The 12,698-nt window shown below is 46.0% G+C and overlaps 1 protein-coding gene and 1 long non-coding RNA gene across 4 annotated transcripts in view; one reads left to right on the forward strand and one right to left on the reverse strand.

Moving 5' to 3' along the window:
• The window catches only part of GPCPD1 (glycerophosphocholine phosphodiesterase 1), a 41,120-nt gene extending 31,063 nt beyond the window's left edge, over positions 1-10,057 (reverse strand). Inside the window, exons 1-2 of one of the 3 annotated variants that reach the window (XM_066316444.1) lie at positions 9,911-10,054; positions 1,497-1,582 (exon numbers count right to left, since the gene is read on the reverse strand). In XM_066316444.1, the coding sequence (XP_066172541.1) occupies positions 1,497-1,545 (49 nt within the window). In that variant the 5' untranslated portion in view covers positions 1,546-1,582; positions 9,911-10,054. Of the gene's footprint in view, positions 1-1,496; positions 1,583-8,601; positions 8,757-9,910 lie in introns of those variants that run through there. The other 2 variants (XM_066316445.1, XM_066316446.1) reach the window with 2 other exon arrangements.
• Positions 10,058-10,215: 158 nt separating this feature from the next.
• Positions 10,216-12,296, forward strand: LOC136359631 (uncharacterized). The gene is made up of 2 exons (XR_010743308.1): positions 10,216-10,326; positions 10,714-12,296. It is a non-coding gene; the product is annotated as an uncharacterized lncRNA (long non-coding RNA).
• The last annotated feature ends 402 nt before the right edge of the window (positions 12,297-12,698 follow it).

Genomic DNA, 12,698 nt, shown 5'->3' on the forward strand with positions numbered 1-12,698 from the left:
TCACTCCAACAAAAGGTTAATCCAACCCTCCTGCCCCAACTCAAGGTTTGCAAACAGCCTCACTGATCCAACAATAATAACACAAAAGCCAGCAGTATCAATATTGTCAAAAGGAGAAGCTTTTGTGTCATCTATTTATGCTGTAAGTACTTGCAGATCATTCTTTGTGAGCAGCCACTGGGGCAGGATCCAGCTCTCCCTAATCCTCCTTTTCATTGCAGATATTATTAGTACAAGAAGAAATTATACATCCAAAGTCAGCTTTGCTAGTGACAGTGCCATCACAGCACCAGTGGAAGCACAAAGAGAGCACAGCTTGCAGTATTCCATGGTACAGCTACACCAGACTGGAGCTAAGGTCAACTTACTCTAAAATTTTAACATTTTCTCCAGAATGCCATAAAAAACTCTACTCCTTACTAACAGCTTAATGTCGACATTGGAGTATCAGTTTTCAGTTCCCAAATGCCAAATCACAAGGGGGAAACACAGGAGAGGTCTAACACAGGGCAGATGTCAAAACCTGTCAAATGTTTTGATCATTTTCTTCCCCACAGACTACAGGAAACACTTCTGCCATCTGGCACTGGCCTGGCACAGGAATTTTGCCAATGTGCTCCCACATTCATCTGCTTCTGTCAGGCAACCATCAATTACTTCTTTGGTGTAACTTCTGTGCTGGTTTCTGGCTGGGGTAGAGTTAATTTTCTTCACAACAGCTAGCAGGGGCTGTGTTTTGAATTTGCCCTGGGAGCAGTGCCGATAACAGAGGGATATTTCAGTTCCTTCTGGCCTTTTCTGCTCTCTCCCCATCAGAGAAGGGGCTGGGGACACACAAGGAGCTGGGAAGGAACACGGCTGGGAGCAGTTTTCTGGACCTCAGTCACCAGCTGGGGTTAAACCACAACTCCTGAAGATGCAGGCCAATGTAATATGCACAATTTATCAACACCAGATCTTCGTGTTCTACCTGATGTGATACCTTGTGCTCCTCATTTGGATTACAGAAGTTCTTTTACACCTTTTTTTTCTGCACAGACAGAAGGCTGAACTAAGCTGCAGATTCTTCCTGTCTGTAACTTCTGATGGAGATCACATCTTTGAGAACTTCCACCAGGGATGCAAGGAGAATCAAAACCAGAACAAACACACCTAAATAATATGATGGTTCAGAACACAAGAGCTTGTTCCCAGGAAATAAAAAGATACTGCAGAGAGAATTTAAACCAATCATAACCATTTCTGTCAGCATCAAAATCTTTAGCACATCACAAAATTTTTGTCTGGAGGAAAAGGTAAAATTTTATTTCCCAACTCTCATTTTCAAATTCACAGATGAAATTTCTTAAATATGCTTTGCAATGATTTATCATGTTTATACTTAAACTGACATGTTCTTTTCTCTCTGAGGAAAACAAACAAGACAGCCTTTGAACACTCTAGTAAGTTTTCTCCTACACCCACCATACCAAAAGGAGAAAGAATGATTTGAGTACCTGGTGCTGATAATCCTCTGACATTAAAAGTGACTTGACAAGAGGTCATTTCTGCAGAATTTCTGCCTTGGAATAGCAGAAATCTCCTACAGAGGGAGAAAAAAAGATACTAATTAGAGGAACAATCACTACATTTGTTGCTGTTTTAAGTAAAACAGAAATCCCACCCCTTACAGGGAAGCAAGCAGTTGTGATATTACTGTTTGAGTGAGCAGCAGCAAACTCTTTAAAAGCAGCTGCAGAGCCAGAAAACAGCATCCAGCTGCAACTCTGGTACAAGAAAAAGACTACTCCATCAAACACCACATGCAAGTATCAGTATCCTGCAGCATTTATCAGTCTTCAGCTGAGATCTTCTCAAAACCCTCTTTTTGAATTATTCTGCTTCCAAGGCAGCCCTTGGAAGGTTTTAAAGAGATTTAAGATTACCACCCTTGGCAAAAAGTAACTCCTGTCTCATCTGTGCTGCTCTTCAGCATCCTCTACAGAGCATAAGGAGGAGCACAGCCACCTTGAAGGAAAAGGGGAATAATCCATAATAGGTGACATCTCTCTGCTGTCACTCGTCCATCCCTGCAGGCTCTGCTCCCCTGCTTCCAGGATTTCACAGGAAGCACCAGGAGTAGCTGGAAGCACCAGGCAGTCTTCGATTCAAAGCAGCACAGCAGGGAGGGACTGCCTTTAGCCAGGACAGCAGCTGTCCTGCAGTTTTCTCCTGCAGTATAGAACACCTTGACCGAAAACAAACTGGCAGAACCCCACTGTCACCATTACAGCAGAAACCCCACTGATGTATCACATCCTTTTATATCATTTACAAAAGCAGCAGGCATAGGAAAGTCCAGTATGGATGTTGTGTTAAACTGTCATCACCCAAGTATATCCATCTAGACATGGGCTACAAAATAATTATACTAATTATGTGCAGAATAAGTGGTTCAATTAATCCAGTTCTTTACATCGATGTGGGGAGCTTTTTCTTCTTTTTGTTTGTTTGGTTTCTTTAACCAAGGAAGTAGAATGTCATTATTGCTCTTTTTGAACAGGACAAATAGCACTTTATTTCAGTACAATCTTGGTCAGCAATCCTTTCATGACAACATCAGGAAGAACTAACAACACTGAAGAAAAATTTGCTAATTTTCATTGCTACCTACTACTGCTCCAAGGGGAAGCTCTTGCCTTCCAAGGGCACAGGACAGTTAAACATGCCTTGAAAGCAACAGATAGTCAGATACCAAACAGGAGGGGGGGAAAGAAGCTCATCATCATCAAACCTCATATTCCTTGTGGGCATTTAGAATGTTATTGCAGGTACTGAAGCTTCAGAACTGTTTCTTCTGGATCTTCTCCTCCTTCTCTCAATTATGACTCTCCTCCTCTATTCCTATTGTAACTACAGCTGCATTTACTTTACATTCCTTTTTGTCCTCCCTTATTTTCCCTCTCCATGTCCAGGAAGATGACTTTTCAGTACTAAAATGAGAGCAAAAAAAAAAAAAAAAAAAAAAGTAGAAATATAAAGGTTTCTGGTCACATATTCCAATTCTGCATTTGTTTTTCACAAATTCTATCATTCTAAAATCCCAGATTGCTGAAGCTAGAAATAAGCACAGCTGATAAACAGGAATTCCATGCAGGGCATGGCCTTTAGGAACTTTCTCATGTGTGTTAAGTGACACATTCTAACACTTGTTTTTAGCAGTTATTTATAGACAGGGATGCACAGCACCTCTCAGTGCTGAAACTTAGGCTGGACTCATGGAACTGGTTTAATATGACAGAAAAACCTCAGTGTAATGCAGAGAATATAAATGACCAGTGTGCATTTATGATGACGCTGAGTGGTCAGGGGCTTGGCTGTGCTCATCAAATGCTCTTGGCTTGAGCTGCCTTTAATTGAAAGGCCACAGGAGCCAAAGGGGAAATGAAGTAGGCAAAAATGCCTTGCAAAAGTCTCCAAAGCAGGAAAGTGAAAGCTGATGTGGGCACTCTGTTCCCTGAAGCAAGAACATGCTTTTGGCTTGCAAAAAAACCTAAAAAAAAAAAAAAAAAACCCAAAACAAACAAGCTGTTTCCAAAGCAAATGCAACGACTCAAATTTAAACTTCACCAAAACCAGCATGTGTCCTACTGCAAATCAGCTAACTCCCCAACTGTTCCTAGAGAAACAACCAAAATCCTCTTAAATAAAGCTTTTAGCCAATCTTGTAAAAATTCTATGTTCCTACTTTCAAGGCAGGTGTGGGCTTTTCTAAACTGCCTAGAAAAATAATGTTACTTTCTATATAGCAGTAGCCAGTTGTGAGGAGATTTTGACAAACTCACTATGCAAAATTGCCAAAGTTCTACCCAAAATGCATTTTATCTCAAAAACTACTCAACCTACCCAAGGGATGCACATGAAGAAAAGAAAAATTCCACTTCACCAAGCAAGGGCATAATTTTTTCTAGCAGAACTGTAGATACAGGTATTGCACTTACATCTAGGGTCAGAGTACCAACTCTCATTCTGGAAAAAATATCTTTTCTAGCACAGCACTGAATGCAAACACACAGCAATGAAAAACCAGGTCTGCTTTTTGTTAAGGAATCAAGCCAATATGGTATATTATAATGCAATTATAAAAGCAACCTGTGCTTTCAAGACATGATACAAAACCATTTCATTTTGGGGGGAGGAAGAAAAACCCAGTTTAAGTTTAGCTGTCTAGGTACTGATGGTTCCTGCAAAGAGATAATGATTTAATTCCCAAAGGGGACTGACAAGCTTTAACAATCAAATCCTCTGACCTCTAAGTGTCAGACACTCTTGACATGGGATGTTCCTTCCTTCAGATTTTCAGCACTGCTTAACCAAAGACACTGTCCATGAATAAGCTAAATGCCCTTTTGCTCCCCACTCCTGTAATGATGGATTTTTGGGAGAATGCAAAGAATCCTCCGCTCAGAGGGGTCATGTCATAACTGCGGTGGGGAATGGAAGTAAATTAGAACAGCTACAATAAAAATGATGAACACTTCATGATCAGCAAATATTAATTAAAGCCATTGAGCAGATTTACAAACTACAAATCCTTGTGCAACAAAATCCTTTTTAAACAACCTCTGAGTCCAAAACTAATAAACCTGAATTCACATCTGCTGCAGCAACAGGCATCCAGATGCCAACCAACCTGGGTGCAACACAATTGCTCCTCTTCCTACATGACACTTCCTCCCTCTCTCTGGTCAGCTTTTGCACACTACAACCACATGCAAAAAAGCAGGGAACACTTGGATCAGTTTTCCTCACGGGAAAGGCAGATCACACAGGTAGAGAGACTTCACTATAAACAAACAAAGAAAAAAACCAAACCAAAACACACACACACAAACAAAAAACCCCATCAAAACAACAACAAAAAACCCACCAAAAATCCCAACTCAACACAAAACATTAACAGGAAGAAAAGAACAGGAAATCCAAACTCTCCCCTCCCTGATTCTAAAAGAGAACTAATAGAAAATGCAGGTAAGAAAGAAAAGATGACATAACACAATCCACTATTTAAATGTCACAAAGTATCATAGATTTCCTCTAAAATGAGGTACTAAAGGTCATGGTGGATGAGGAAAACCCAAATATTTTTTGGTTGTAGTTAAAAAATATACCAGGACAGGGACTTAATTTATTAATTCAAATCCTGAATCTGAATTTAAACCTTCTGGCTTACAGATCTGGTGATACATTCAAACCTTTCAGCTTTAGTGGATTATTCTCCCCCGCCCTTAAGTTTCCCTAACCTTTCCAATATGATTTCAGAGGTGCTGGCTGCTTGCTGTACCGTATCTTACATGTTTTTTCAGGATTAGCTAAATACACAGCAGGTAATCTGGGGCAATCATGGGATGTAACAGCCGATCTGACAGACACTGAACAAATTCCAGGGCCATAAAAATTCATAGCAGCCACCAAGCCAGGCTACCTGCTCTCCACTGAATACAACTGAGATTTTTAACAGCAACTTCAGCAAGTGTTTAGGCTCTGATTCAGTGGTCCGAGGGCAGGCTTGAAGGAATATGGGATTTTTTTTCTTAATTGTGGAGATTTATAAGCCTGAAGACCTCAAGCTTTGTTGCATGGACAGAGAGTTTTCAAAACTAGGCAGGGAACACTTCAAGCAACTATCATGACAGATGTGAATGAAAAGCTGATTTTATCAACTCTAAGTTGACTGTAAGGGCTGCAGAATGGCTGCTCACACTTAGCACATCCATTAAGGATAATCAGAATTTGGCAACATGACGAGAAGAAAGCCCCCAAAGTATCACACTGACAGCAAAGTGTCACATTTCCCTCCTCTCTCCACAAAAAGCCACCAATCTCTATCTAATAAAGAGACAGAAAGCTAAAAAAAAGAGATTAAAAAGGTATTTTTTACTAATAGTAAAAAAATCTGATGCAAAACTATCAACCCAAAACTCACTTGGGTAAGATTATATTTAAAAATGACAGGATAATACACAGCACAGATTTTTCGGATGAGATGAAAAAATACAGCTTACAAAAGTATCTGTTTAACAGTGGTTTGGGGGATTTTTTAAGCTAATGAATTTTACAGGTATTTAATGGGATTTTTCAAAGGTAACTAGACAACTAAAATGGGACAGCTAAATACACAGGCACCATGAAATTCCTGAAATGCATTTTAGTACTTTCAAACACCAGATTTTTGGTGTAAGGTTCCTTCTGCCTGCTCTATTACTGAATTTGCTTAGTGAGCTGCAGAAAAGCAAAGCCCATTGTACAGGGTCTGGCTGAGATGGAGTTAATTTTCCCTACAACAGCCCCGTCAGTGCTGTGCTTTGTGCTGGCAGCCACAAAGGTGTGGGTAACACAGCAGAGTTTTCCCTGCTGTCTCTCCAACATTCCTCACTGTCACCAGGAGGCTGAGGGTGGGCTACAGCCTGGGAGGAGACACAGCCAGGGCAGGGGACCCAAAGTGACCAGAGGGACATTCCTTAGCACATGGCATCTGCTCAGGCATCGACAGATTTTTAAAAAGTAATTTTAAAAAAAGGAAATAAAGCTAAAAGAAAGAAGGATATTTGATGTTTAAGATGTTTGTCTTCCATAGCAACCTCTATACATACTGAAGCTCTGCTTCCTTAAAAAGAGAATAAAATCTTGTTTCCCCTTGCTTCTGCAGAAATTCTTTTTGCTTTAATAAACTGCCTGTACTTTGACCCCTGAGGCTTCTTCCACATTTCTCTCCTTTAGGAGAGGAGTGACAGAGCTGCCTGGTGGGCAACTGGCACACAGCTAAGGTCAACCCACCGGCACTGGGTACGCACAAACAGGCTCTTTCATAATACCAGCACACATTTCATCACAGGTTGTGGCGCACAATCCAAAAAGCAAACATGCCCAATTATTTCCAAATATCTCTCCATTTCTTGCACATAAAGATAAAATCAGCAGGGACTAGGAGGCTGGAGTGTTTTTGATTTTACCTTTGTCATTTTGAGCTGACGTTTTCCACCTTAAGAGACTGATGAGATGTATGAACACCAGGGAGAGCCCAGCTCCAGGCTGGAGCAGGGGAAAGGTGCCACAGTCCCAGGCAAGGACGCACAGAGCACCCCTCGCAGCCTCCCTCATGAGCCAGGAATGTGAGCACAGCCCAGCACTGCCGAACGAGGTTCTGTGCTCACATTTTACCTCCTTAAGAGCTACACACAGCGATAGGAAATCCACCATGCATCAGCTCTGCTGCTGTGCTGAATAAAGAGATGCGAACCCCAGACACAGGCTGTGGTATTCCAAAGATAACAAGTCACATCTGGTTAATCCTGTAGTGTAATCAACACATTTTGTTGTTTGTGGTTGCTTCCTAACGAGGTATCAGATACTACAGAACACATCTCATGCAACAAATTAGACATGCAAGAAAATTATGTAACAGTGGTTGACGACACCTGGGTTTTAGAACAGCGTCAGAGGATATATTTGTAAGGGCATTCCCTCTAACAATTGAGAGAGAATTAATTTTAGAAACAGCATTACAGCATCAACTCCTCATAGTCAACCAAACAACTTCCTTGCCCCCTCCTTTCCCCCCCTGCTGCACCTTGACTGCAGGAGCAAGGACGAGCAGAAAGTCAGCAGGTCTCTCCTCCTGCATTGCAGTGCTAATACTGGACAGCAAACAAACTCACACAGAAGATCTGGACACCCTGTTCCGATTCAAAGGCTGAAATTTTACCAACAGGCTTGTGCTGACATTTAGAAAGCAGCAAAGCCCAAGTGATACCTCTGAAGTTACATCACATGAATACCCTGAGGACTGCATTTTCTGTATCAATTTAGCTCCCCATGCATGGGGCCCAGTCAGCCGTGGCAATCAAACACAAGACCCCTCACTGCTCACCCACAATATATCTGCTTTGTTTTAAGTAGAAGTTAATTGTTGGCAGCACTTGGCAAATACCTGTCCATGTGACAGACTCTTCCGCCTCAGCAGTTTTGCAAAGTTCTTCAAACAGACAGGAAACAGCTGGGGCACGTTTGTGAGTGAAACAGAGCAGTCTGATTCTGCTTTTCTAAAATGGTGTTTATCATTACGTATGGCTGACAAGATCTTAGACAGGGAGTAATTTAGCTCTCTGTGATCACACTAACATTCCTCACTCAGGAATGACTTGGACAAATAACAGGTATAATGCTCCCCAGAGCTCTCAACAAACCACTTTTTAAACGGGTTTGCAAAGCCTGGATCCATTCAGTAGAGGGGCTGCGTGCTTTGCTACAAGATTAATTACATGGCAGCTTAGGCTACTGGTGTCTATTCAAGACCAACAGCATTCTCCTATTTTTTAACAGCTTATACAGTTATTTTACAGGAAGCAGCGCGAGAACAGAAATATATATGATGAAAACAATTCAAATATTTCACCCTACCATTAACATTTGAAATATGTTGAAGGCTAACATTATCTGCTCTGCTAAATTAAATCACTAATGCTAACAAGCTATTAACTTAAAAGGAAAAAAGAGAAAAACGGAAGAAAGAATCTGTGCCTGGTTAGGCTGCAGGTAACCAGATCAACTTTTAAAGTTCACCTTAAACCAGCGCTGCCTCGCTAGCGTCTATGCGATCAATAACACCAAGCCACGAGCCGGCAGCATCACCGCCGTGTTCCTTCGGTGCGGAGCCAAGACAAAGAAGGGCGCAGCGCACACTCCCCACGCCCGGCAGAGCACAGGCGTCCAGCGCGGCGTCCCTCGCAGCGCGGCCGGGCACGGAGCGACGGGTCCCGCGGTGCCCCGCACGACACCGCCCGCAGCGGGAGCCACGTCCCCGGGCCCGCCCCGGCCCGGCCGCTTGCATAATGCGGCACCGCGGGACCGCCCCGGGCCAGGGCTTGAGGCGGCGGCGTAAACAAACAGAGCCGCCGGCCGGCAGCCCACCGAGCCACCCACCGGGGGACAGGCGGGGACCGGCCGGGAGCGCGATGCGCCCGCAGCCCTCCCGGCACGGCAAACCCGCCCCGGGCCGGCCAGCACCGAGCCGCCCCCGGGCGCACAGAGCCGCGCTCTTCCTGCCCCTCACGGAACCCGAGGCTGACGTGCCGGCCCCCGGACGACGCGTTCCTCCACCACGTCCTCCCTCAGAAAACGCCGCGACCCCCGCTCCTGTGGGGAGGCGGCACCGCTCCCTCAGCGCCCTGTCCGCGCAGGGCTCCGACAGCGCCCGGCTCAGCCGCACCAACCGCTCCCTCCGCCACCGCGACACGCGGCCGGCGGCACCGACTGACCTGGCGGAGCGGCGCCCCGGGCCCCGGCTGGCTTTGTGCGGGGCTGCGGACAGCGCAGCCCGGGCTCCTCGCCCCGCCCGCCGGCGCAGCCGCCCGGGGCCGCTGACGGGGGTGGGGAGGGGGCGGCGCGGTCCCAACCGGTTCCAGCCGCCCCCCGTCGGCCACGTGACCGCGCCCGCGGCCCCGCCGTGGCCAATGGGAGCGCAGGAAGGGCCGGGGGGCGGAGCCCGTTCCTCGAGAGCGGAGGGCTGGGGCGGGGCCGAGGGCGCCGTGCGGAGTGAGGGGAGCGGGGGCAGGCGCGATCTGAGGGGACGGGGGCGTTCGGGGGCGGCTTATGGCCTCCTGCCCACGGCGGGGGAGCTCTGCCCTACCCGCCTCTCCTGAGGGCCAAGTACCAGCGTTTCCCGCGCCATTCCCCCGGGATCTTCCTCAGAGAGCGCGGCGCTGATTCCCCAGCGCTCTCCCGACACCGCAGCGCGACCCTTCCTCCTCCAGCCTCCAAGACCTCCTCAGGAACGCGCATCCACAGCCCCTTGCCGCTGCTCCCCGCCACCACACACCCCTACCGCACCGCCGCTGGCCCCGCGCCCCCTCGGCCGGCGGCGTGCACTGACCTGGCCGAGCGCTGCCGCCGGCTGCCCAGCCCTTGTTGCGGGGCTGCGAGCGGCGCTGCCCGGGCTCCTCCTGGCCTGCCCGGGGCCGCTGACAGCGCGGGGAAGAGGCCTGGGGAAGGGGCGGCGTGGCCAGATCCAGCAGCCCCCGAGCGCGCCGGAGAGGTGTCGCGCCCACGTGACCCGCCCCGCTGACGCGACACTGTGCTTCCCGATCCCGCCCCCTCCGGCCGCAGCCAATCAGAGCCGGGCGGGCGGGGCGGGAGGGGCGCGCGCCCTTCCCTTGAAAAGGCTCGGCGCTGAGGGAGCGAGCGCAGTCCCACAGGGGTGCGGGGTGCTGACTCTGGTGTTTGTGAGGGCTCGATAACGGTTTTGCTGAGGCGCGTAAGGCTTCTGCTGCCATCCTCACACTCTTTGAGGTCACCCCACCTTAATCCGTGCCCTCCGTACCCAGCCTGGGAGTGGAAGGGTTGCCCTAAGGATGGGGAGCTCAGCTTCCTTATGGTTTTAAACTGGCTGTAAGCCTATAGCCCCGAGAGCACGATGGTTTTGGGGGGTTTTTTGTGGTATGAGGGGGCAGGCGCTATGCCTTTATTCAGAGGGGGGTTGTTTCGATGGTGGCCCTTAGTGCCCATGTGGGTGTCCCAGCCCTGCCCTCAGGTTTTCAGCCTCTGTCACCCACTGACCCATCCTGGGGTTCCCAGGGATTCCCCTGCTCCTGTACAGGCTCCGTCTCCCTCTCTGCCCATGTCTGGTTGCCCCTATGCTCGGCCACACCAACTAAAGGGCTGTCGTTCACTCTACAGCTAAAAACGCATCTTCGTGGTGATGGTGCCGAGGCAAACCCAAGCGGGAACACGCACGCCGAAGTTTTGAAGCTGCAGGCAGAATGTAAGTGTGATATTTACGTTTGTTTCAGGAGAGGCGTTGTGTGAAGACCCCAGGGAGTTCTTCTTTTGCTGCACTAAAAGGTGTTGCTGTATTGGGGACCACAACCTCCCTGAGACTTGATTTTATGATAATAAGGGTGGCCCGCTGGAACTCTCCCAACATCATGTTAGCAGATGAAGGGAAACTGTTTTTCTCTGTGTTTTTGTTCTGTGGCTGAGCTCTGGAGTTGTGATAATTTCACCTTGCTCTGGGCAGAGAAACAATTTATCCTGTCCTGTGTTAGGAATTAATGCTGTTACAGGAGTGCTGTAACACGGTGTTTTCCCTCAACCTGCCATTTAAATAGAGGATTCTTTTCCATTTACTCATGCCCTACACATCCAGCTGTGTTCATAAGTAATTTGTGACATTCCACTGGGTTTTGTAAGGGAAATCAATGTTAGTATCTGATGCTGTATATCAGAAAAGTGTGTAATGCATCTAAATTGCTGAGGTCTCTGTGTTGATGCTGGAAGCTTCAAGGAAAGAAAGGTAGGGGGAAGCATGCAGTAAAAGAAAATTATAGCTGAAAGCAGCTCATTTTCCAGTGAAAAAGATAAGAGGAATTCCTCTGTGTAAGGAGGAGAGAGGATTGGTGGAAAGTGCTTGTTGGGAAGTGATTCTCTTGTTAAACACAGGTGGGAACTATTCTAGTTACAAACCCTTGGTATTTAGGAAAACATCAGGAGCCAGCGCTTTTCCAGGTGTAGTCACTGTAATGAGCAGAGGATAAAGAAACTTTAGAGAGAACAGTATTTAGAACAGCAATTGTCTACTTGTTTTCTCTTCCCTGTTTGTAAGATTTATTAGTTCTAGGAATCGGTTGTAAATCAGGGATAGAATTGAACATTTTCAAACATGGTTTGGTGTGTTAAACTTTTCAATAATTTCATGTCATGGCAGGCATATTATAAAATTGTCCCATTAATTTTTTGTGAAAAACTAGAAATGTAACACTTTGTCTCATTCAATCCTGGTGTTAATAATAATAAAAAAAAAAAGGTAGGGAGGCTTTGTTTTGTTAAACTTAGATTGCATTTCTTTCCAGAATTCACTCAGCTAAAAATTATAATTTGGGTCCTGAATGGGTTCAATAAATAATCATGTGTTCATTTTATTAAAGACCAGTGTGGAGCAAGTAGGAAAAGAGTGGGATGGAAAATACTGTTTTATGTTGTCTGCCTTAACCTGAAGAAAAGTCTACATTTAATCAAGCTTGCCAGCACACTTTTTTCCCTCCCTAAGGAGTTGCTCCAATATGGCTGGGTCAGATAAGCTCAGACTTTGCCACGGCGCAGCAGACATGTCTCAGCGACTCTTTGAGAGCTTGTAAAACTGTACAGCAATTAAAGCACATGGAACAGTTTATAGAACTTTTCTTGAATGTCTGTCTGAAAAGTTAAGGTTGATGATCTACTTTCTGTTAAAAGAAGAAAAATTTAAAAAGAAAAAATCCAAACCAAGGGAAATGGAGTTTTGTATTATAAATCCCTCACTGAATTGAGGTGCTGTTTGCAAAACCCCCAAAGGAATCGACAAAGACAAAGTTAGGAGATCTGTTTCCAGTGGGCAAGCACAAACTATTTAAATCCTCTGTGCACCTTTTGAAAAAGTGTTTTCTTATTCAATAAAAATGAACAAGGTGAATGAGAATTGGTAATACTTAAGCAGAGGGTAAAACATTCTGTCTTTGTTCTGGTGATGCTGTAGTGATGAAGTCCCAGAGCAGGAGTGAAAGAGCCAAAAGAATCTGCTAAAGGTTCAGGGGCAACCTGCCCTCTAACTGTTCCCTTGCTGAGATGTGAAGCCCAATGGGACTGCAATGATTTTGATAAGTTGTGAGACAAATACTTACTCAAGT

The sequence above is a fragment of the Sylvia atricapilla genome, chromosome 3, assembly GCF_009819655.1.
Source record: "Sylvia atricapilla isolate bSylAtr1 chromosome 3, bSylAtr1.pri, whole genome shotgun sequence".
In the NCBI taxonomy this organism is placed as follows: domain Eukaryota; kingdom Metazoa; phylum Chordata; class Aves; order Passeriformes; family Sylviidae; genus Sylvia; species Sylvia atricapilla.